The 25,371-nt window shown below is 52.0% G+C and overlaps 1 protein-coding gene across 2 annotated transcripts in view; it reads left to right on the top strand.

Moving 5' to 3' along the window:
* The window catches only part of KCNQ1 (potassium voltage-gated channel subfamily Q member 1), a 346,354-nt gene that overhangs the window by 159,307 nt on the left and 161,676 nt on the right, over positions 1–25,371 (top strand). For both annotated transcript variants that reach the window (XM_027090651.1, XM_027090650.1), the window contains exon 11: positions 2,801–2,921. In XM_027090651.1, coding sequence (XP_026946452.1) covers positions 2,801–2,921 — 121 coding nt within the window. The remainder of the gene's footprint in view (positions 1–2,800; positions 2,922–25,371) is intronic.

Here is a 25,371-nt window from a genome sequence, read left to right as displayed (position 1 = left end):
AAAATTCCATCGTGCAACTCTTTTGAAGTCAAGTGCTCCCCCTCCTCTAAACGCTAGCAGCCATTGATCTGTTTTATGTCCCTGTAGTTTTGCCTTTTCCAGAATGTCCTATAAATGGAATCATGTAATATGTAGCCTTTTGCATCTGGCTTCCTTCACTGCTTAGCACGATGCATTTGCGACTCAGCTGTGTCGTTGCACGCGTGAACCGTTAGTTCCCGTCTTTGAGGGCTGGATGGAATTCCATTGTATGGATGTACCACAGTTTATCCGTTCACCTACTGAAGCGCATCTTAGTTGTTTCCTGGTTGGGGCGGCTGTAAGCAAGATTGCGATACACACTTATGTACAGGTTTTTCTGAATGTAAATCTTCAGTTCACTTGGGTAAATAACTGGGACAGGGACCAACGCGTCACAAGATAAACGTATGTTGAACTTTACGAGGAACCACCAAACCCTCTTCCAACGTGGCCGCACCGTTTTGCATTCTCACCAGCAACATGTAAACGTTCTAGTTGCTCTGCATCTTCATGAGCACGTGGTATTGTCAGGCTTCGCTTTCTTTTTTTTCTTTTCTTAATGTAAAGTGAAAAGTAAGGCTCTAACCTTATTCTTTACCAAATACCCGAAACTGATGCCATTTAGAAGTTTTTGTCATTCTCACGTGGGTAGAGTGGTAGCTCACTGTGGATTTAATTGGCATTTCCCTAACAACTACTGGTATTGGTTGAACTGAGCATCTTTTCATGAGCTTATTAGTAATCCATTTTTAAAACGGGGCTGTTAGCTTTCTTGTCAGGTTGCCACAGTTCCTTACGTATTCTGGATCAAAGTCCTTGACCAGACACGTGACATGTAAACATTTTCTCCAAGTCTATGACTTGTCTTTTCATTCCCTTCGCAGTGTCTTTTACGGAGCAAATGCTTTTAATTTTGATAAAGTCCAGTTTTTCCATTTTTTTCTGCTCACAGACTGAGCTTTTGGTATCAAATCCAGAGACTTTCTCCTGTGTCTTCTTGAAGAGAATTTATAGTTTGTGTTTCATTTTAGTTTTTTCAGTGAGACTGCATGCAGTACCTTTACATTTTCATTTTCTGATTGTTGATGATCTCCTACAACGTGAGGTATAAGTGCTAAATGTATTAAAATTTACACACACACACACACGTCTATACTTAGGAGATGGTGGTACTACTTTGGGTGGGGAATCCTTTCTCTTTCAAAAAGCAAAAGATAGGTATCGCTTCAAAATCATAAAAAACGTTCTGTGACAAAACCACCATAATTAAGGTAAAAACACCAGAGACAGACTGGGGAAGACACTTGTGCCTCACATGCAACGGGTTAATTATCTCTAGCATAGAAAAAAAATTCCTACAAATTGACGAACGGAAGTGAGCAAAGGATAAGAACAGATAATCCCACAAGAGGAAAACCAAATAGCCTCTGAGCCACAATGGGCATCCAGCATAGAAGGAAAGGCACCACGCCCGTCTTCATCTACATGTGACGGGCCCAGCAGAGGCTGCAAAGGCCGGTGCGGACATGGATGTGGAGAAGGTGGCATGTGCGCACACACTGCTGCTGGAGCCTAATTGATGCGACTTCTTGGGAAAACAATCCAGCCACACCTATTAAACGTACCAAGGAAGCACCCTCTCACCTGCCTCAATATGTCAGGTTTTCGTAAAGATGGACGGGTGCATCATCGTCTTAAAGCAGTGGCTTAAAGCTAATGGAACCAAATGTCCGTCGCACATGGACTGGTTGAGTTAATTGTGGTAGATCTAAGCTACAGACTGTTACACAATTACTAAAACAAGGCTTAGATCCACGTCTAAATACCTGTAGGAAAATGAGACGGGCACATTGCAGGGACAGGAACAGAGCCGTCACGTGTGTATAAATGCAAGTCCCTCCAGGTGTCAGCTGCTCTCGTGAGCAGAGGGGTGAGCTGGGAATCTAGTTGGCGGTTAACGCTGATGACCTCGGGGAAGGAAGGCCTTCGTGAGTCTTTGAGCTGTGTCCCTTTTTACAAGTAATTCGTTATTTTACAACAAAAACTTTAAATAGAAGAATAAAAAAGGTCCAGATTGAAAACCAGGGGACTGCTAATTATTCTTAGTCAGCCCGGAACACTAGCACCTGCTCACTGCGGGTGGGCCCAGGAGTCTGAATGCCAACACCAGCCGTCGGGGCGGTTCCTGTGCCTCCCTCAGGGTGCGGGTGGCGGACGCAAGGGGCCAGGAGCTCTGCGGCTGCCCCTTCCTCCCCGGCTTGCGACGCTCTGTGAGCAGGAGCCCTACCACCCTGGGTCTTCACGGATGCGTCGAAAGCCATGCAGCCACGTGACAGTGACAGCGTGGTGATGAGCGTCCGTGTCTTAGCAGACCTGTGCCAGGCAGCTGTGTTCTATTCTTGACCTGAACGTCTGGTGTGAACCTGGGGAGAGGCCCAGACACCTGAGCTCAGCCCAGGCACAGTCCTCACTCTGAGGAGGTGTCATCGGCTCTCAACTGCTCCTTGACCACTGTGGCCTCAGGCACGTGGGGGCCATCGGGACGCCCCCCCCCCCGCCAGTCCTCTGTGCCGAGGCTTCATACACCATCTGCACTCCTCACCCAGCCCTGCGAGTAGATATCTTACCCGTCTGTGGGAAGGCTCCAGGGGCACAGGTCCGCCCCACAGCCAGGGTAGCAGCTTGGGGTGAGCATCTCAGCTCTGAGCAACCCTGGGCCCCCTCTGCCATCAAGCCTTCCATGGAAGCCTAACGTGCTGTCCCGCATCTTCCCCCACAGTGAAAAAGAGCCCCATGCTGCTGGAAGTGAGCACGGCCCATTTCACGAGAACCAACAGCTTTGCCGAGGACCTGGACCTGGAAGGGGAGACTCTGCTGGCGCCCATCACCCATGTGTCGCAGTGAGTGTCCGCTCACCCGGGGGTGATGAGCTAGGAGGGCGTGGGGCTCGGTGCCGGGCCAGGGCTCAGGTCTCCTCACTCAGTGCCCACCGCTCGCTGCCTGCCCTCAGCAACCTGGGGCCACCGACCACCAGGGGCTGGCCTCAGTGCCCGGGCACCAGGCGGGGAGGAGAGCGAGGGCATTTCCCGCCGAGCCTGGGAACACGATCCTCTTGTTTTGACTTATGGAAAACCAGACTGATCATTTTCCACTTGTTTTCGTGCTTTGAGCGTCTGAGAAGATTGTTTTTCTCTCCCCTAGCCCCCTCCCCTGCCCCCCAAAAAAGAGACGACTTTGTTTTTCGCATTTCCCCAGTGGAACCCTGGCCAAAGCCACGGGGCAGATGCCGACTGCTGTCTGCCAGTTGCCGCTGCTGTCCTCAGGGGCTCCTTCAGGTGGAGGAAATGGCTGATTTTCCACGCCTTCCAGTTGGCCTGCCCCCGAGGCACAGCTGGCCTGGGACGCATGCCCGTCCTCCCCCACCGTCGCGGTATCGCCAGGCCAATCCCTGGGGCCCGGCCATGGTGTGATTCCCCTCCGACGTGACTCAGTGCTCCCGGCTAGGGCACCCAGTGGTGACAGCCTGTGGCGGGGTCAGTGGGACACGCGGGCCCGTTCTGGCCACTGCCCCACTGGGGATTCCCCAGAGAAGTCCTTCTGTGCTGGGGTGTGTGAGCGGCCCTCCCGGCCCTTCTGAGAGTCACTTGCTGGCCTTCTTTCCTTCTCTCTGCGGAGTCACTAAGGCGTGTTTCGGCTCTCCGGACTCTCTAAGGGTCTCGAGGTTGTCCTGAACCGTGTGCATATCTCTGGGAGTGAGGCCCCAGGCTGGCTGCCTGTGCTGCCGGCCAGGTGTGGCCTTTGCCTTGCAGATGACCGAGGAATCGGGACCCGATCTGCAGGGCCTCCTGGCTGCTCTGTAACCAGAGGACTGACAGAGTCGGGGAGCCAGAGTGAGAGGAGGGTTGGACTGTCTCAAGGTGGTACCGTGATCAGACAGGATGGCCTACCATCCTTCCAGGCCCCCCGGCTCACAGGGAGGTGGACAGCACCCCATGGATAGCAGGGTGTGCACAGAAAGCATTCTCAGGCTTGGTGGGAGCCACCCAGGTCACTGGGAAGCAGGGTTATTCATCCTCGTGGACTCGGCACCGGAGCAAGCTTCCAGGCCACCCCTGGGAAGGTGGCTCTGACCTCTGGGCCCATCCCGGAGATGACCTGATAGGCTCACTTGATAAATGGGCAAGGGCGGAGGCGTGAGCAGTGGCGGGTGCCCGGTGGGATGGGCAGGTGCAGGTCAGCGTCCCAAGGCAGAATGCCAGCTTACCACTCTGGCTGAGGCCTGTACCGAATCTGGGGCGCAAAGGACGCCAAAGCGGTAATAGTTGCAGTTTTGTGGCTGGTGTCTGCAGCCCAGGTGGCAGTGCCTGCTCAGAGCGAGGACGGCCAGGAGCCTGCTGGGAACCACAACCCTCACGCGGGTGGACGGCACCCAGGCCTCACTGTGCCGCTCAGCCTGCCCCTTCCTGTCCTCCTGGCCGCTCTCTTCCTGTCAGAGCTCACTCTCCCTTGTTCTCTCAGCCGTGGCCTGGCCCCCAGAATGCACATGCAAGGAGTTGCCCCCCGGGTGGACAGGGCCATCACCCACCATCCATCCAGCAGGGCAGTCAGTCTTCACCAGCTCCCCGGGCCCTGCAAGGCCCCTGCAGAGAGGCCCAGGGTGAGGGTGGTGAGGCTGGGGACCGAGGTGGCCCAAAGCCAAGCTCACAGCTGCCTTTCACAGTCCCCCCTTTTGAAGCGAGGTCCATGTGTGTTGGCATCTGCGTGCACCACGTTTCCCAAGGCTAGAGGCCGCCCACCTGCCCAGGGAGCCCCAGGAGGGAACTCGAGCCAGTGTAGCTGCATCGTCAGAGGAGCCTGGCCGTTTCTTGTCTTCGCTCCTCCAAGACAGAGGCCCCAAGCTCTCTCTGCTTGCTGTGGGCCTGGGGCATCACCAACCAGAGAGCCTGTGGTGGGCCTTCTCGGTCCAGCAGTCGCATGGCGTGGCCCGCTGGTTGTAGCAGGAGTGGTCCCCTCCAGCGCCGGTTGGGCCTAGGCCGTCCTCACCCGGTAGAGTCCTCGCCCCAGAACCTGTGAACCAGTACAGACCCTGGAGATGAGGCAGCTGGGAAGGTGGGAAGGAGCCTAGGCGTGGTGCTAGGAGGAAGGGTCTGCAGTGAAGGCTGGGAGTGGAAAGACCGAGGCTGCAGTTGAAAGGACACCTCCAGGCACTGTGGTCTGGTCAAGACAGAGTCAAGGTTGAGACGACAAGGGATCTGCGTGCCCACGTCCTCAGTAGTCAGAGTACTGCTCGGGGGAGCCCAGGTGGGGAAGGGGGGATGCAGGCACAGTGAAGGAGACGGTGGGGGCCTCAGACCTAGGCGCCCCCAGGGCTGCAGGCTGGGTAGAGGCCCCACCCCACCATGGCTGGGGAAGGAGGTGGCACCGCCGGGCACCATGCTTACTTAGGGCTGTGACTGCTGGCAGGGCAGGGCGGGGAGGGGGATGGCCGGGCCTCGGTGCCCATGCTGGGACCACATTCCTTTGCCTCCCGCACGGCCCGCCTGGTGATTGATGCCCCTCATTAAACTCGGCTCCAGCCGCTCGGGGACCCGTCTCGGCTCCTGCGGGCAGCTCAGCCCCACGGACTCCATGCGGGGAAGAGAGGGGCGCACGCCCTGGTGTGTGTAAGGGATGGGGGGTGTGCGCGGGGGTCTCACAGCGGGCAGAGTGGGTGGGAGGCAGTTACTGAAAAACAGATCCATTTTTCTTCAGCATTTTACTGATGTTAAATGTATTACCATGTTGGGCCAGTTCCAGGATTCAAATTAAAAGCATAAATAAAGACACATTTTGTTTCCATCTCAAGCTCTCCCCGCCCGCTGGGCCCCAGGGAGGTGAGGTCACTGCAGCCTTGATTACGGGAAGGTCCCTGGGGCTGGGCGAAGCTCCTCTTTCCGGGGCCTGTTGGCCATCGGTGGAGCGAGGGGTCAGGGGACTGGGGGTCAGCAAGCCAGCCTGGTGTAACCAAGGGGGTTGCCGGCGAGCAGGGCCCAGGGTGCAGTGGGCAGGGGAGACACAGTAGCTTCGGGCACTCCAGCCCCACAGGCAAGCCCCTGGGCAGCTCCAGGGCCCTCACACGAATCTGGGTGGCCGGGCCGGAGTCGCACCCACACCTTTCAGGAAGATAGTCTTCCAGGGCCAGCAGGGCCAGCAGGCGGCTGTCTGCATTTGTGCCCCCCCGACCCCCCACCCAGTCTTGCCACAGGGCTTCCAAGGAGCAAGTGTGAGGCAGGAGACAAGGCATCTGGGGGAGTGGGGCGTAGCGGAGCCCTGCTCCCCGGGAGCTGGGGTGAGTTCCTAGGCTCCTGCCCCCTGAGGGGAGGGCCACCCCTGTGTGCATCCCTGTGCCTTGCACACGGTGTCCCATCGGGGACAGCCTTGGCACTCCTCTGCAGCCATGAGATTCCTGCTCACCTTTCCAAGGCCCTCTCAAGTCATCCCCTCTCAAGGAGGCGCAGGACGTCCACAGGCCAGGCAGCCGCGTCCTCCTTCAGCCCTGAGGCCCTCTGTACCAGCTCCCTGTGCCCTAGTACGGGCCCTGGGACTCCTTTTTGGGTACCTGTCTCCCAGGATCCTCGGCTCCTGGGGAGCGGGCGATGTGCAGCTCCCCTGGGCCTCTCCCTATCTGGCACCCCTCAAGCCCCAGGCTGGAGGGAGCTCCAGGACTATGGCTCCCACCCCAAGGCAGACAGGGGCCCCCAACCAGCACCTCCCGAGGAGGAGATGAAGCAAGGGCTGTGGGCGCCTCAGCATGGGTGCTGGCGTGCAGGGCCAGGGGCGGCTGGGTCAGAACTGGCCTCAGCATCGGGACCTGTGGCTCTGAGCTCCAGGGCTGTGTGTGGGCCGTGGCCTGGGAACCCTTTCTCTCAGCAGCCTTGGGAGACGGCGGCCATCCCTATGGGGTCCTCCCCACGGCTGCAGTCAGCCAGGAGTGGCCTGGCACCCACATCTGCCCCACCGGTTGCACGTGGACACCCAAGACAGGTAGTTCAAGTGGCCAGACCCTCTGTGAGCACAGCAGCCTGTGGTTTCCCTGAAGGGTCCCTCCAGGAGAGTTGGTCCCTGGTCCCTCCATCTCTCATCACGGCATCTCGGGTGGGCGAGATTCAGCTCTTTTTAACTAGCCACCGCTCTGCCCCGCTCTGCAGGGGGAAGAGTTCGGTTAGCACCCTGTACACCAAGATAGGCACAGGGCAGGCCAGGGGCCTTCTAGGAAAGGCAAGCAGAGGGAAGGCAAGGCCAAGGCTGGGGCGCTACAGGTCACCCACCAGGTGACCACGAGCAAGCAGGCTCACACACGCTCACACACACCCAGCGAGCATATACTTGCAGGCCTCCTGCGACATGACAGCCTGGAGGTCCTTGAGCAAAACCAGCCCTGTGTGCGTTAATTAGAATTTCCATGTCTTCAACTTTCTCCTGGACCCTGCGGAATCTCACGCCAAAACGTTCAAGTTTCTCTTCTCCAGCAAGGCCGCTGTGGCCTGGCTTTCATCCACATCACTACTAATGTCTCCTGAAATCTGCATTTGTCAGCGAGGCCAGGGCCAGCCCCATGCCTTCTGGAAACGGGGGCAAATGTCACAAGGCTTGGTCCTGCACTCAGCTCCGTGGACCAGGGGTACTAGCTCTATCGATGGGACTAGGTTTGCTTGGGACGTTTCAGAGACACCCAGGGCCCACTGCGGCCCACACCCATGGACCCTGGAGGCGCCAGGCACTGCACCTCTGCGAACACCCAAGCCCCTCGCTCTGTTTCTCACCCTGCAAACTTTGGTGGGAAAGGACGGAGAGGCCTTTCTGGGGCCAGTGTCCAGGGGGATAAAGGAGGGGGCTTGCCAGGAACAGATGAGGCTAGTTTGTCTTTCCAGACCACTGTCCTGTCTTCCTCGGCACTCCAGACCACCTCTGTCTGCACAAGGTGCCAAGGAAGCCCCGTGGGAGCCCGCCCGGGAGGGCTGTGCGAAGCTACATGAGTCACAGGCTCCCCGTCAGAGCCTCGCAGCTCCGGCCAGGCGCAAACCCGTCTCTGAAATGCACGGGGGGATTAAATGTTCTCCTAATTAAATTAAAAGCGAGGCGGAGTGGCTCAGTGGGAAAGAGACGGGACTGGGAATCGGATGCCCCCAGTCTGGCTCCCAGCCTGCACCAGCCCAGCTGCGGGCTGCCCCCGGAGGCCCCCTAACCTCTGGGCGCCTCGCTTCCTCCATCTGAGCATGAGAGGAGGACGCAGCCAGTCTCCCGGGGCTGCTGCTCTGGGGAGTGGGCCCGCCGTCTGGGTGGGAGGCCCAGAGGAAAGCGGGGAGGCTCCGTACTTCCTCAGAAGCCATCCATAACCCCCGGCCCAGGCGCTCTCAGGCCCCGCTCAGCAGTCTCCGTGGTGCAGGTCCTCAGCAAGGCTAGCGTGGACCGGGCTAGGGTTAGGGTTAGGGTAGCGCCGGAGGAGAGACCGTCCACACCCTAGAAGTGGCTGGGGAAAACGACTGCACAGACCGCACGGGTGTTGACGTGGAGACATTTCTCGCCGTCGGGGAGTACCACACAGCTCCCTCTTGGGCTCGGCTTGAACCTAGAAGGGGAGACTGAGTCCCAAGGCAGCCTGATCAGGAAGCCTGAGGTGTGTGTCCGCTGAGCCGAGGGTGGAGGGTGCTTGTGGGCAGGCCCAGCCCCTCTGCAGGCCTGGGTTGGCCCTCTCTCAAGTCAAGTTTAGAAAGGATTGTCCTCGCATACAGGACACTGTTTTCGACTTGAAGGATGAAGTACACGCAGATGAGTCCACAGATCTCAAGTGTACTGCTTTATGCATTTTCAGCCCCTGGCACGCACGTAACCAGCCCCCAGCTGAGGCAGCAGAACCTCCCGGGAAGCCCCTAGGCTCCCACTTCCTGTCACTGATGCCCACGGGTAACCAGTGTCCTGGCTTCTAGCAACAGGACTCGGCTTTGTCCGTTCTTGAACTTTCTATCGAGACTCACACAGTGCACGCGCCCGTTTGTCCGAGTCCCTGGGAGCCCTGCCGTCTGGCTGAAGAGAGCAGTGCCGCCCTCCTTCCTTGCCGGCTGGCGCCCCGCTGTGTGAATGGCCTACACTTTGGTTATCCGTTCTCCTTGGATGGCCACTTGGACAATTTCCAAGGCAGGGCTGTTATCATTATTGCTAACAACATTCTGTCTAGTCTGATGAACACATGGGCTGCTTTCTGGCAAGTATGTGCCTAGGTGCGGAGCTGCCAGGCCACTGGACGAGCTTGTTGACTTAGTAAACATTGACTAACGGTTTCCCAAAGCAGGCATATACCATTTCCACTCCCACCAGTGGCATCGGGGCATTCTGGCTGCTCCATATCCTAACACTGGGCATTCTCCATCACTTCCCTTCTAGCCATACTGGTGTCTGGTGGCATCAACTTGTGACTTTAATGTGCAGTAAGCCAACGGCTAATACAATTGAGCCCCTTTCTACATGAGTATTGCTTAGCTGGATATCGTCCTTTGTAAAATGCCCACGTCGGCTGCCCACTTTCTACTGGGTTATCTTTTCTTTTGATTGTAGGAGTTCTATCTTTACCCTGGACATGAGTCATTGGTCAGATTATTTGGAATATATATATATATATATACACAACACCTCTTCCTCTGCAGGTCACCCTTTTCCTCTCTTAAGGTGTCTTTTGATGAACAGAAGGTCTTAATTTTAAGGTGATCCAGTTAATCAAACATTTCCTTTCTGGAGAGTGCTATCTGTGTCCTATTTAAGGTCATAAAGATATTCTGGTTTTTTCTAAAGCTTTAACAGTTCACCTTTCACACGGAGATCTACAGTCCGCCTGGAATCAATTTTTGCATGCAGTACGAGGCTGAGGTCAGGGTACAGTTTTCCCCCATTTGGATATCCAGCTCGACTCAGCACCCTTTACTGAAAAGACCATCCTTTCTCCACTGCCCTACCGTATCAGCATCGTTATAAACCAGCTCACTGTCTACACGTGGCTCTATTCGCTTCCATGAGTCAGATCTCAGTTTTTCTTTTTTGCCAGGGCCATGTTTCATCATCACTATAGTTTGATACCAGCCCTGGACAGCTGATCAAGCAGGCTCCAGCCAGTTCTCCTGCCTTGCTTGGCTGTCTTTGTGTGGCACCTGTCTCTCCATCCATGTGCCAGTTTCCACAGAAAACTTCTAATAGGTGCGGCGGCTCTCTAGATGATTATGGGGAGAGTAAACATCTTTACTATGTTGAGTCTTTGCAACTGTGGTCTCGACGTGTCCCTCATTTATTGAGGTCTTCTTTCATTTCTCCTACCGTGTCCTGTAGTTCTCAGTGCAGTGATCACGCACCCCTTGTCTGAGATTTCTTGTTCCTTGTTAGCTGGTGTTGGTTATGGGTTCACCAAGCCTGGGGACACTGCCCACCGGCGGACTCTGGCCAGCCTGGCTCATTTTAGCCTGCCTGTGGGTGCCACGGCAGCCACCTCACCTCTCTGAGCCTCAGTGCCCTCTTGCAGACATGAGGGATGTGTCTCATGGTGCTGGTGTTAGCTTCTGAGAAGGCGGGGTCAGGCATCCAGCTGCGCACCTGCTTCAGGAAAAGTGCCCTGCCCGACAGCAGACAGTGTAAAATGTCACCTTACGACGAGGGGCCCCACGGGGACATCCTTACTTGGCCTGAGAGCTTCTGAAACCACCAGGTCACAAGCTTCTGTGGGACACAGATGAGGTCACAGTGCGCCACCGTTAGGTGTCGTCCTTATTTAACAAGATACACCTGGAGGCCCCAAAGCCCCGGGCCCCAGGATGGGCCAGCGGCAGAGGAGAGACGCAGACCCACAATCCACAGCGTCTCACCCCTGGGAGAGGGGCTCATGAGCTGTTCTGGCCCCTGTGGAGGTGCAGGGAGAAACCTGGCGCCCACTGTGCTCCTCTTGGGGGGAATGCAGAGGCCCGTGCCCCGCCATGCCTCTGCCCTCTATTCTCATCGCAGTCGGGCTCACCTGCCAAGGACGGCACCCATCTTCAAGCAGAGTGAGGACCAGGGCAGGCCACAACCCCTGCCTTCCCCGGTGCTGTGCTTGGCACGGAAGGGAAGCGCACGGTGCCTCTAGGGTTCTGAGCGGCCCGCAGGCTGCACAGCCCGAATGTGGCAGCAGCGTTCGTAGACCTGGTGGCTTTCGGGTGCTCAGGAGAGGGTGAGCCTCTGGCAGGATCGACTGAGCCCGTCCCGCGTCAGGGGTGGGAGGGGCGCTGCTGCCGGCCGAGTCTTCGGTAGGGCCCTGCGAGCGCTTCGTCAGTCAGTCCCCCGACTCACAGGACTGGGTCTTGCCGGCGTCCCCCGTGAGGTAGCGGCAGTCTTTAGGGGAGCCCCAGTCTGTGATGGGGAAGCTGGACTGGCACCCTGAGGGCTGGCAAGCAGGGGGTGGGGAGGTAACTAGCCAGCAGAGGCAAAGAAGCCTGGCCTCTGGTTTGGGTCTGCACCCCCAAAGTGTTTCTATGGCCCTCCGGGCAGGAGAGAACAGTCCGTGCAGAGACAGCCTGTGCGCTGGTTGGGTGACTCTGTGACCATCTTCTCCAGTGAGAATTCTTCGCGTTCAGTCTCTTTGCACACCACGGACCTGGCACCGCCGTGTGAGGAGGGCGAGGGGCGCGCAGGCCTGCAGACTACTCCAGGGCAGCGCTGACCTGGCCCCCCAGGGTACAGTGGCAGACCCGGCTCTGTGGCTTCTCGTGCTGCCCCAGAGCGCCCCCTCTAGCGTTCATTCTTTAAGATTTACCAGCCCTCTTGGGACAATGCAGGTGTCCTGGGCAGGGGCCACGCCTTAGATGCACATCCTTAGCAATGAGTGGCTAGTGGTCCGAGGTCTGGCTAGACGTCTGTCAGGTTTGGTTGGCCCGTGGGAATGCCGGGTGCCACCTCAGAGTCCTCGTGGAGGGAAGAGGAAGAGAAAGAAAAGCTGGAGGCAGAGGGAGCTAGGAGGCCAGGTCCAGCCTCAGAGACTGGCATCCCTGGTGTCCACGTCATCCTCACACCTCCAGCCGTGACCCTACTGTTGCTTTGATCTTCCCAGTAAGTAACCTCTTGACCTGGCAGTGGCCCGAGAGGCTCACGCTGACGATGGCACAGGGAGTGCCTGGAGAAGAGTAGGTGCACCCCAGGGGTTCACACACGAGCTCGCCCATTTCAGCGGGCACAAGGGCAGCTTAGGAGGGGACACATAAAGCTCCGAGAAAGGAATTTTTTTAGGGGAAATTCAAGGCATTTTCAAAGGTAATTTTGACTCTACCTGATTTGTCTTCCAAGACCTTGGAACTGAGCCATCACAGGTCAGACTACACTGCACCCAAAGTAGAATCCTTGCTGTGCCCTGTGGTGCCTTGCTGGGGAAACTGAGGCAGACAGCAGGGTGACTTCATAAAACAACAGAAGATATTTGGGAGATTGGGGGGGGGCGGGTAGGTAAGGCTGTTAAGAGCGCGCGCGCGCGGACACACACACACACTCTCTCTCTCTCTCTCTCTCTCTCTCTCTCTCTCCCCCTCCCTCCCTCCCTCCCTCCCTCCCTCCCTCTCTCTCTCTCTCTCTCTCTATATATATATATATATATATTTATACATTCAGCATCCTTCCCCATAGCCTCACTTGTGGTTCTGGGCCGAACACTGCTGCCCTCAGAGAGCCAGGCCCCTGAGGAGGAGGTGGGCGGCACCAGGCAGCCAGCCGCTGGTCCTCTGCTTAACTCCTCAGTTAGCTGATCTCTGTATCTGGGGTATAAAGTTCAGGGTAAGGTCACCTTGGGACCTTTAGCTGAAAGTCCTTGAGCACATTCTGGGCGAGTCCTCCTGGCCCCGCTCGGTCTGCACTGGGGCCCAGTGTCTTCCACTCCCTGGCCGGGATTGGGCAGCTGTCCTCAGGCCCAAGGGGACCTTTCTTTTCCTACTTAACCTCCTCTCTTGGGCCTTTTGTAGGTGGGCTTGGTTTTCAATGTTTTCTTTAGGTTCATATCCAGATTTGTTAAGTTAAATTGAATCTCTTCCAGTTTGAAACACTTGAGTGCTTTTCTTCTGCTCTTCTTTTTGAACTGCCGCATGAACCCCCCAGCTGGGTGTGTGGGCTCCAGGTGGGAGCTCGTGGGGGCCTGGCTGCAAGGCCAGGGTCATAAGATGGGGCAGCCTTGGGTGGAGCAATGTTCAGGAAAACTGGCTCCCAGCCTGACTGAGCTCGGGCCGGTGTGTGTGCAGCGGCAGGGGGTGGGACCATCCCCAGGGGCTCCAAGGGCCTCATTTGAGATGCTCTCCCAGTGACCCCCCAGTCTGCGGCTGTGCCTTTAAAAGCTCTGTGCTCACGGGCCCCCCCGCCCCCCACCTGCCTGTCTCAGGCACTGGGAAATGGACTCTTCAGACCACACGGCCTGGGTTCGGGGGTGGGGAGGGGGGGATGTATCCCTTTAGAGGCCAGGAGATGGAAAGACCGGGAAACCAAAGACCTGAGACCAAAGACGAGAGGACCTTGCTCAGCTGCTGGCAGAGCCAGGGCTAGGCCCTCAGCTCTGAACTCTGAACCCTGAGCTCTTCTGCTGTCCCACAGGGGCCTGTCTGCTCTAGTGGGGCCTGTGCTCCACCCCACGCCAGGCCCAGCCAGTCCCCTTCATCACCTGGGCCAAGTGACCCCAGTCCCGGGGGTGGCTGGCGCACTTTCCTGAGCACCGAGCGCCGGTGGGGCAGCGCGTGGCCGTCAGCTTGGCCGGGCCCTGCTCCTCAGCGTGCTCCCCCCAGTCCCACACGCAGGGGACGGGAGACAGCGCCCCCCAGTTAATTCTGCGGCAGCCCACGCCTGCAAGGAGAGGCTGGTGGAGCTGAGGCACTACAGAAACACTGAGACGTGGGGTCAGAAAGGACAGGGAAGCTGGTCTCGGGCTAGCTCAAGAGTACTTGTCCAGGAGACCCAAGTGGGCAAGACCAAGACAAGGGTGCTGCCTTCCCCAGCCCAGGCAGGAGGCTCCGCGTAGCCCTGAGCAAGGCCAGAAGGCCGACGTGCGCCTCACGGCCCACGCTGCAGAGCTGCAGCCTTCTCCCCAGGCAGAAGTGCAGGCCACGCGGAGCCTGGGGCTTATGAAAACAGTTCCATGAGCAAACAAAGGGCGCTGTCTGAGGAGAGTGGAGCTTGGCCTTTGTTTAGCAGTGGACACTCTGCCGGGGCACCAGGCCCCCCCCTGCGCTGAGCCCCTGAAATGCCACAGAAGCTCCTGCCCATCACCGTCCTCGCTGGCTCTGACGACCTGCAGAAATATCACTCTCTCCGCCTGTTGCCACCTGGCCACACAGGTGCAAGGTCCCAGTGACTCAGGCCAAAGAGAAGCTGAGCGTGACCAGCCAGCCCACCATGCGAGGCTGATCACGGCCTTGTCTCATTTACTGGGGCTGGTGTTGGCCTCTGCCTGTAAATGTTTAACTCCTGAGGGTGCTGACCTCAGGGCCTGGGAGGCCCAGACTGGATGGGGGAGAGGGGCTCCTTCTTGCCGGTGTGTACGCAGGGACCCTGTGGTGGGAAAGGGCGGCATCAGCCTTTGCAGCGGGCCCACCAGCTCTGCAGCCAGCAGAGCAAAGGCTGGATAGGAAGAGGGCCGGCCCCACAGGGTGCTGCAGGGAGAAGCAGCGCCGTCCTCCCCCGCGTAGGTGAGCGCGGGCCCGAGGGCCCCTCGGTGGTTTCCCACCGCTTCAGGCCCGGGGCGCGGGCGCCTCACTTGGAATCGCTGGTTGCCCCACAAGGGCCCGGCCTAGGTCTCCCGCTGGCGGGAGGAAGCTGTGGAGGCTGGTTTGCTGGGGCCACCCAGTGCGGGCTCAGGAAGGGAAGGAATGTGACCGAGGCCGGGTGTGGCTCAGCAGAGTGCAGCCAGTTGTGGGTTTTTCTTGGGGCCGAGATAGACGTGAGCAGAGATGGAGGCCCCTCTCTCTCAGTCCCCACCACACACACTAGGACCTTTCTTCAGCGTGTGGCTGTGGAGCTGGAGGCCAAGGACACCCTCTGGAAATCTGAATTCCATTCGCTCTTGGCAAAGAGCAGCTTCCTGCTTGGGGAAGGTGTGCGCGTGTGTGCGCGCGCGTGTGCACACACGGCCATGGGGGCTGGCGGAGGGAGAGGCGCGTGGGTGGAGCAATGTTTGACGAGACGTGTAAGGTGACCCCAGCACTTCCCGGCACTGGATAGCACTTGCAGAGCTCGTCCAGAGGAGTCCAGACGAATACCTGGAGTGAATGAATCAGAAACGTGCGGGCTGCGCTGCCTTTGAAACAGGCTCTGGCTTAAAACAGTCACGGCAAAACACGCCTTTGAATTTGAAAGCCAGAACTTTTTGCAAAATAATTCAAAAAGTTTGCTGAACCTTAAACCTTTCCTGATGATTCCTTCCTTCTGAAGTTAACTCGTTAAAGTTGCTCCAATCCCAGCCTCGTGCCAGACCAGCTTCCTGGAAACCCTCGCCAACTGCTGGCCTTTGGAAAGGCTCGTCGCCCTAATAGCTGTTTAAAAAAAAAAAAAAAAAAAAGCTCACTGGGCACCTTGGCTGCAGGGTCTGAAAAGTCCTTTGTGCTAGCTCCAGCTGCAGTTTTTCCAGGCCTCGCTTCTGGGGCTGACTGGAGCTGTCTCTCTTCGTTTCCTCTTACAGTGGCGGGCACTGGGCCGGCTTCTTCCCGCCCAGCTTCTCTGCCAACGGTGTATCCAGGCCTCCCCACGCCCAGGTGGATGTCCAGGGCAGAGCCCTTGGAGAGGGTGGGTGTGGGCATGTCCCAAGAGGGTCGCCAGCCTCAACTTCCTCTCTCTTCCTTCTCCCCCTGGGGAGAGATCAGGACCCCCTCCTAGGTCAACACTGTGTCACTTCCCCAGAATACCCGGGACCCAACTAGTTCCCAAGCAGCGCCATTTCAGAAGGGAAGACAATTTGCTCCTCCCCAAAGCAGAGTCTCGGCGATATAAAGCATGAATGTGAAATGGGGTCTAAGGTATAGTTTAAAAGAGTTTAAAATGTGAAGATGCATTGGAAAATATTTAAACGAACACAGACATTAGGCAAATCAACAGAAAAACGTATCAACTGTTGTCACTGTTGCATTAATCAAAATCAGAGATTACCTGAAAATGGAAAAAACTTACATAAAAACTTGATATAGTGAGACACAGCAGTCAGAACATGCCGTACACGGTTCACTTCTTTAAAAATCACTCCTCTCAAAATTCTGTAATGACAAAACATATGTAACATTTCATTTCCTAGGAGAGCCTTGCTGATCTGCAGATGGGTGGAGGGCACCCCTTCCCATCGAGGGGGGCGGGGGCGGGGGGCTCGCTGGGAGCCCGCCCAGGGCCTGCTCTCACTCCAGCTCTGCCTCTCCCTGTCAAAACCCTCTTTGTGCCGGAGCAGCCCCCGCCCCTTGCAGTGACATGAACCAGAGCCCACACCGCTGTGCCGCGGGAGCTGCCCCTCGCCGGCCACCCCAGCCCTGCAGCGGAGGGCTGCTCGTTCACGGCCTGGCAGAACATCTGCATGAGCTGCAGCACTGTTCCTTCCCTATTAAAATGCTGTGCTTAAAAAATAATAATAATAAAGTAGTCTTATACGCACATGGTAAAACACATTCAGTGTACAAAGGGAATATGGAGAAAAATCAGGCTGTCCCCACCCCAGCCCTGAATTCCTAAGTTTCCTTCCCCAAAGGTTACCACTTTTAACAGTTTCCTATTGTATTTTTTCAGAATGTGTTATAGGGGCAAACATGTATCTGTAATATACCTCCTTTTTACACAAGTGGTAACATATATATTTATCTGCAGTTTGCCTTTTTGACTTAATATATAGGTATGCCAGACTTTCTGAGCTGCCCAGACAAGACTGGTTCATCAGGGCAGTACACGTCAGGGGCATTTTTATTTTGCAGTGATATGTGTGTACACACACATGAACAGGTGACAGCTCAGTGCACTGTAGCTGAAGTGCTGCTTTCTCGTGCTTAGCTTCCAGGATCCTTGAGAGAACGTGGCCTCTGCTCTCAGTCTGCTGGGCTGGGCTTTCCCCAAATGGGGCTGTGCTCATGGCGGCTCTAGTCTTTCTGGCATGGGTCCTGTTCCTGGTGAACACGAGGACCCAGCTGCCTGAAAAAGGCACGTAGGTGGTGGGGTGGGAGGCCTGTAACAAGGCTAAAGAGTATCGTGCTGGCTGTTAATCAGAGAGCCTTCTATCAAAGGATGCAGAGATGGGCTGCTCATTGAAGCCTGATTGAGGCCAGGAGCATTTTCAAGGGCAACACTGACTTGACCGCAGCTGGCAGGAGGTGGCCAACAGTTACTTGCTTGATGGTCTGGGCAGGAAGCAACCCCAGGGCATCTGAAGAGAACGGAGCCCTGGCCAGTGCACTGTGCGGGGACCTGTCTCCGCAGGCATCATGCTGTAAGGAAACCTTTCAGCTTTCCGTAAGCAAGCCCTCTCATTTCTTGGTGAACACGCGGCGGCCCCCGTGTGCGCTGTTCAAAGGGAAGACGCCTGTGTGTTCTGGAGATGGATCTATATTAAGACATCTAGCGCTTCTCCTTTTTATTAACAGCTGCAGAGCATTTCACTGTGCCATAATGTATGGAACAAGCCCCCTATTGATGGATGTATAGGGCAGCTAAAGACGGCCATTAACCATTCAAATATTCACTAATGAACTGCCCGATTATGAAATTAGTCCCTCTGAAACATCCCTCCCCACTGAACACTATTGTTTCTCCCCACCCATCTTCTCCCTGCTCTATCTCTGTTGACTGAGTCTCCTCCTGGGCTGTCTCTTATCAAATAAGGACAATGTAAAGTAAATCACTTATGAAGAAGAACTGTAAATCCTGTCAAGATAAGAGATTTCATGAAGTTAAGGGCAGTGAAATTGAAGAATCTCTAACAGAGATTAGGAGATTAGGCAGAGTTAAACCAGTTATCAACTGAAGAGAAAATCAGGGCTGATACCTAGATAAGCATTTCAAAAAAGAAATAATAAAAGCAGATGAAATAATAAAGGATTAAGGGTAGGCCCTTAGTGAAGCCATGAAGCCCTGCCTTCTACAGACATGATCCTCTGTGTGGACGTGCTGCCGAAGTCCATTATGAAGTGAAAGATGCCCTACTGTGGCATCACAGCATGTTTTATAAACATGCCACCAGAACCTCTCTCAATTCACGAGTAGGTATCTACGATTATAACAACTTACATTTATATAAGATAATCTTGTTTTCAAAACTATTATTACTACTTCTCAAGGTAACTTCCCAATCAAGTCTATTTTTCATGAAATTTTAAGTGCATTCACTTCAAGAGGCCCGTTTTCCCCCCATTTCCAGCAAGGTTAAGATATCTGTACATGTTTTGATAGACACTACCAAATCATAAAGGCTGGTACCCATTTATGCTACTATGAAAATTGCACAAACATGCCCGTTTCCCCACACCTTCACCAACAAGTGAGTAGTCACAGTTTTTACCTTTATTAATTTGATTGAGGAAGATATGGTATACTGGAGTGTTCACTTACATTTCTTTTATTGTAAATGAGGCTCTTATCTCTTCAAAGAAGTAAACACATTTGTTTTTTCTTTTTTGTGAACCATTTCTCCATACCCTTAATTTTTTTAATACCTCTTCTTACTGATTTACAGGAATTCTGTCTTAGATGTTGAAAATATTTTATCCCAATTTTTCTTCAGTCTTTGAGCTTCTGTAGTTTTCTGCTGGCAGGATTTTTAAATTTGAGTGTTGGGGGGGTTTTTGTTTTTGTTTTGCATTTCTTATATTTTATTAAAAGTTGAGCTTGTTTATGTGTTTCAGAAGCCAGTTGTATTTTCTTTTCATAAACTGTTCAAATTTTTGGTCCATTTTTTCCTGTTGGACTTCAGAATTTTTAAATTTTGACAGTCAGCTCTGGCAGTCTTTTGTGATTTGAGGTCCTTGTCTTAAAGTTTGGAAAAATTTTGGGAAAAAGCCTCATTCTGAGATTGTTTTAATAAATTCTCCCATGTTTTCTTCTGTCATCTTTGTTTTATTTTTCACATTAAAAATAGTTTTAATTGAAGTATGGTTAATTTACACGTTGTATTAGTTTCAGGTGTAAAGCAAAGTGATTCAGTTACACACACACATATATCTACATGCATACACACATATATATATATATTCTTCTTCAGATTATTTTCCCTTATAGGTTATTACAAGATACTGAGTATAGTTCCCTGGGCTATACAGTAGGTCCTTGTTGTCTACCTATGTTATATATAGTAGTGTGTATATGTTAATCCCAAACTTCTAATTTATCTCTCCCCCACCCCACTCTCCCCTTTGGTAACCGTAAGTTTGTGTTCTATGTCTGTGAGTCTATTTCTGTCTTGTAAATAAGTTCATTTTTTTAGTTTCCACATATAAGTGATATGAATATGATTATCTGACTTACTTCACTTAATATGGTAATCTCTAGGTCCACCCATGTTGCTGCAAATGGCATTATTTCATTCTTTTTTATGGCTGAGTAATATTCCATTGTGTATTATGTGTGTGTGTACATATATATATATATATATGTACACACATTTATATACACACACCACATCTTCTTTATCCATTCATCTGTTGATGGACATTTAGGTTGGCTCCATGTCTTGGCTATTGTAAATAGTGCTGCTATGAACATTGGGGTGCATGTATCTTTTTTTTTTTTTTTGCGGTATGCGGGCCTCTCACTGTTGTGGCCTCTCCCGTTGCGGAGCACAGGCTCTGGACGCGCAGGCTCAGTGGCCATGCCTCACAGGCCCGGCCGCTCCGCGGCGTGTGGGATCCTCCCAGACCGGGGCACGAACCCGTGTCCCCTGCATCGGCAGGTGGACTCTCAACCACTGCGCCACCAGGGAAGCCCGCATGTATCTTTTTGAATTAGCGTTTTCTCTGGATATATGCCCAGAAGTGGGATTGCAGGATCATACGGTTAACTCTATTTTTACTTTTATAAGTTACCTCCATACTGGTCTCCATAGCAGCTGCACCAATTTGACATTCCCACCAACAGTGTAGGAGGGTTCCTTTTTCTCCATACCCTCATTTATTATTTACGGACTTTTTAATGATGGCCATTCTGACTGGTGTGAGGCGATACCTCATTGTAGTTTTGACTGCGTTTCTCTAGTAATTAGTGATACTGAGCATCTTTTCCTGTGCCTGCTGGCCATCTGTATGTCTTCTTTGGAGAGATGTCTATCTAGTCTTCTGCCCGATTTTTGATTGGGTTGGGGGTTTTTTGATATTAAGCTGTATAAGTTGTTTGTGTATTTTGGGAATTAATCCCTTGTCGGTAGCATCATTTACAAATATTTCCTCCCAGTCCATAGGCTGTCTTTTCATTTTGTTTATGATTTCCTTTGTTGTGCAAAAGCTTTTAAGTTTAATTAGATCCCGTTTGTTTAGTTTTGTTTTTATTTCCATTACTCTATGAGACAGATCCAAAATAATATTGCTGTTATTTATGTCAAAGAGTGTTCTGCCTATGTTTTCCTCTAGGAGTTTTATAGTATCCAGTCTTACATTTATATGTTTAATCCACTTTGGGTTTATTTTTGTATATGGTGTTCAAGAATGTTCTAATTTCATTCTTTTACATGTAGCTGTCCAGTTTTCCCAGCACCATTTATTGAAGAGACTGTCTTTTCTTCATTGTATATTCTTGCCTCCTTTGTTGTAGATTAATTGACCATAAGTGCGGGGGTTTATTTCTGCGCCTTCTATCCTGTTCCATTGATCTATATGTCTGTTTCTGTGCCTGTGCCATGCTGTTTTGATTACTGTAGCTTTGTAGTATAGTCTGAAGTCAGGGAGCGTCATTCCTCCAGCTCTGCTCTTCTTTCTCAAGATCGTTTTGTCTTTTCAGGGTCTTGTGTTTCCATACAAATTTTAAAATTTTTTGTTCTACTTCTGTGAAAAACGTCATTGGTAATGTGAATGGGATTGCACTGAATCTGTAAATTGCCTTAGGTAGTACAGTCATTTTTAACACTATTGATTCTTCCAATCCAAGAACACAGTGTATCTTTCCATCTGTTTGGGTCATCTTCAGTTTCTTTCAACAGCATCTTACAGTTTTTGGAGTAAAGGTCTTTTGTCTCCTTAGGTAGGTTTATCCCTAAGTATTTTATTCTTTTCAACGCAATGGTAAATGGGATTGTTTCCTTAATTTCTCTTTCTGATATTTTGTTGTTAGTGTATAGAAATGCAACAGATTTCTGTACGTTAATTTTGTATCCAGCAACTTTACTGAATTCACTGATGAGCTCTAGTAGTTTTCTGGCAGCATCTTTAGGATTTTCTATATATAGCATCATGTAATCTGCAAACAGAGTTCTACTTCTTCTACAATTTGGATTCCTTTTATTTCTTTTTCTTCTCTGATTGCTGTGGCTAGGAATTCCAAAACTATGTTGAATACAAGTGGCGAGAGTGGGCATCCTTCATCTTTTTACATTTAAATAGTGCTCCCTCTAGATTTGGACATAAGGAGTCATTAAATTCAATTCATTTTCTATGTGTCTAACTAGTTATCCCAACACTATTTATTTGAATACATCATCTTCTTTCCACTGACTTAAGCTGTTACCTTTATCATATTTCAAACTCTCATTTAATGTGTCCATTTCTAGATTGTCTTATGGATGGCTGATGGGCCTGGTGACGGGCCAGCCTCAGTTATTTGACTTTTGAACTTTATGATGTGCTTGTGAGTATAGCAGGTTTCCCCCATCTCTCTTACTCATAAGAGGAAGCTGCATTTCACACAGTACAGTTAACCAGGGAATCCATGGCATGGCCTCAGACCACAACACTCTAGACACAGGATTAGCTCTTGAGTTGGACGGGAAGCCTGAGTGTTTGGGGCTGAGTCCTCGCCTTGGTGGCTAATGCTGTCAGGGAACAGGAGCACTTGTCTCTTCTGGGCTCACTCACATGGCAGAGTCCAGACAAGGGGTCTCTTCCGGGCTCACTCACATGGCAGAATCCAGACAAGGGGTTTCTTCCGGGCTCACTCACACGGCAGAGTCCAGACAAGGGACGCACCTGGGTCTCGGGTCTGACCCTGGGGGCCACTTCCTACTCATGTGTGATCACAGTTTCAGGGCATCTTATGAAAACTGAATTCAGTAACTCAAGAAAGTAAATAAGCCTAATTCAAAAAGGAAAAGAATGGCAATAAGAAAAATCTGTAACATGTAGCCAGCCCCTCCCCTCCCCAGGCCAACCACCGGAAAGGAAAATAACTGACACGGTAAAGTGTTATAGCTGGAGTGCTGTTATAACCAGCGCAGGTCAAAATGGTTTCACATCATGACTTGGACAGCAGTGACTCAGTTTCCTTATCTAATCTAGACCACCTGTACCAATGTGGCTTTTCCAGCCTCATCCTTGTGAAACTAGCCCAGAGGAATGCTGCCCCTGTCCCCAGACCTCCTGCTTGGTGCTCTCCTTTACTGACTTGTAAACAAAAAAGTAGTGGTTAAGAGCAGATTCTAGAGCTGTAGTGCAAGTTCAGATCCTAACTGCACCCCTCCTACCTGCTGGACCTTGAATGAGTCATTTAACCTCAGTTTCAGTTTCCCCATCTGTAAAATGGGGATAATAAGAAAGAGTGCCTACTGCAGAGGGTTACTGGGAGGATTAAATGAATGACTAATGTGAAGTACACAGAATGGTGCTGACACATAGTAAGGTTATATAGTATTGGTTAAATGCATGTCCCTACCTCAAGATGAGTCATTCAGTTCATGTTTATCATGGTAGGTGCCTGACAACGTCGATGGAGAGGGGAGTTTGAATGAGTAGAATCACCTTCAGAAAAAAGTGAAGTTGCACCCTCATCAGACTATTTAGGACAATGGGTAATCTTTAAACCCGGGTGCTTTTCTGGAACACAGAGGGACAGGCTGCACCAAAGAGCTCCAGACGCTTTTTCAGAATTGTACAGGACTTGCATTACGTGCTTTTTTTTTTTTTTTTTTAAAGAAGATGTTGGGGGTAGGAATTTATTAATTTATTAATTTATTTTTGCTGTGTGGGGTCTTCGTTTCTGTGCGAGGGCTTTCTCTAGTTCTGGCAAGCGGGGGCCACTCTTCATCGCGGTGTGCGGGCCTCTCACTATCGCGGCCTCTCTTGTTGCGGAGCACAAGTTCCAGACGCGCAGGCTCAGTAGTTGTGGCTCACGGGCCTAGTTGCTCCGCGGCATGTGGGATTCTCCCAGACCAGGGCTCGTACCCGTGTCCCCTGCATTAGCAGGCAGATTCTCAACCACTGCGCCACCAGGGAAGCCCAACATGCTGATTTTTTTTCACATAAATTTTATAATCAGCTTGCCTGATTTAAAAAAAAAAAAGTGTGTGTGTGTGTGTGTGTGTGTCCCTCCATATTCTGCCAGTAGTTTCTATTGAAACGGCAATCAATTTAGATTAACTTAGAATTATCTTTCTTACAATATTTTTGACTTTCTAGCCAAAAATAGGAGATTTATCCATGTGTTCAAATCAGTTGTAATGTCCCTCAGTATTTTTTAGCCCTCTGTTCGTATAGATTTTCTGTATCTTCATTATTGGGTATTTTTAGGAAGACTACTTTTTTTTAATTTGGCGATCGTGATTTTTTTCATGAATTTTTCATTCTGAGATAATTGTACATTCACATGCAGCAGCTAGCTGTGAGAAATAATAGAGAGATCCCACGTAGCCTTCACCCAGTCTGCACCAGTGGTAACATTTTGCAAACTGTAGGACCAGATCACTGCCAGGATACAGACGCTGACACAGGGGAGCTTCTGTCACCCCAGGGTCCCTCATGTAGCCCCCTTTCATAGCCACACTCCCTTCTCTCCCATTTCACCTTGTCGTTAGCCCCTGGCAACCACTAATCAGTTCTGCATTGCTTTAATTTTGTCTTTACAAGAATGCTCTATAAATGGAACTGTACAGTATGGGACCTTTTGAAACTGGCTCTTTTCACTCAACACAGTTCTCTGAAGATTCATCCAGGTTGCTGCATGTATCTTTGCATTCTTGGTGTGACCCTGTTTACACTGGTTATTTTTACAGCTGATGGACCCCGGTTACTAATAGCTTCCCTTTTTTTGCGCTGACTATCATAGATGAAATCAGTGTGTGTTCTTTTATTATGCCAGCCTTGTCAGATCAGTGGGATTCTGGCTCCACAGAGACTGTGGAAGGTTTCGTTAAGGATGTGACTATTTTAAAATATATGCTCAAAGAGAAAAAAAAAGCTCCTGTGAAAAAAAATTTGTTTTGTTCTTAATTTTCTTTTTTTCAACCACTTTATTTGAGTCACGATTGACATACAAAATCTGTACATAATTAATGTATACAATGTGATGAATTTGGAGATAAGTATATACCTATGAGACCGTCACCACAATCTAGGCCATAAACATACCCATCACCTCCAAAAGTTTCTTCACGCCCTCTTTTATCATGTATATTGTTATTTCCTAAGAACACTTAGCATCAGATCTACCCTCTGAGCAACTTCTGAAGCACACAATGCACGGCTGTTGACTACAGGCACTGCGATAGGCAGGCGCTCTCTAGGACTCATTCACCCTGCAGAGCTGAAACTTTGTGCCCTTTGACAAATTCCTCCAAGCTGCCTCCTCCCCCTGCCCCTGGCAACCACCATTCAACTCTCTGCTTCTCTGCGCTTGGCTATTTTAGATTCTTCATATAAGTGATATCATACAGTATTTGTCCTTCTGTGTCTGGCTTATTTCACTGTCCTCCACATTCATCCGTGTTGTCACAAGTGGCAGGATTTCCTTCTTGTGAAAGAATTCTTGTACAACAACTCTATTTCTGAACGCTAACAGGATTCGGGGGGAAAAAAGTCCTTTTTACATCATTTATGTTTGATAGAGAGTGGGATAGAAGGAAGCAAGTTTGCTCCCTATGGGATAGATGCAAGAGTTCAGGGAGCCCCCAAGGAGGGGCTTGGGAGCCCTGGGGCCATCCTGTGGGGCCGGGAGGAGGGCATTCCTGTCTTGACTGCTCCCCCGAGAGAGGGCCTCACTTTCTCCCAGTATCTTCTTGCCTCCCACCAGCCCACCCAGCTCTGTCTCTCTCCCCAGCTCTGTGACTCGTAGTCATCTTGAAGCTCCCTGCTCACCCCCATGTGCAGCACTGCTCTCGGGCTGGGGTGACTGCAGACTAAGAATGGGAATCTTGGCGAGAGCTCTGGGGGCCGGGGGGGGGGGGGGGGGGGGGGGGGGGGG

The sequence above is a fragment of the Aethalodelphis obliquidens genome, unplaced genomic scaffold, assembly GCF_003676395.1.
Source record: "Aethalodelphis obliquidens isolate GAN/ISIS:26980383/991018 unplaced genomic scaffold, ASM367639v1 scaffold69, whole genome shotgun sequence".
Taxonomy (NCBI): Eukaryota; Metazoa; Chordata; class Mammalia; order Artiodactyla; family Delphinidae; genus Aethalodelphis; species Aethalodelphis obliquidens.
Note: the sequence above shows the minus strand (reverse complement) of the source record. Positions and strands in the feature narration are given on the sequence as shown.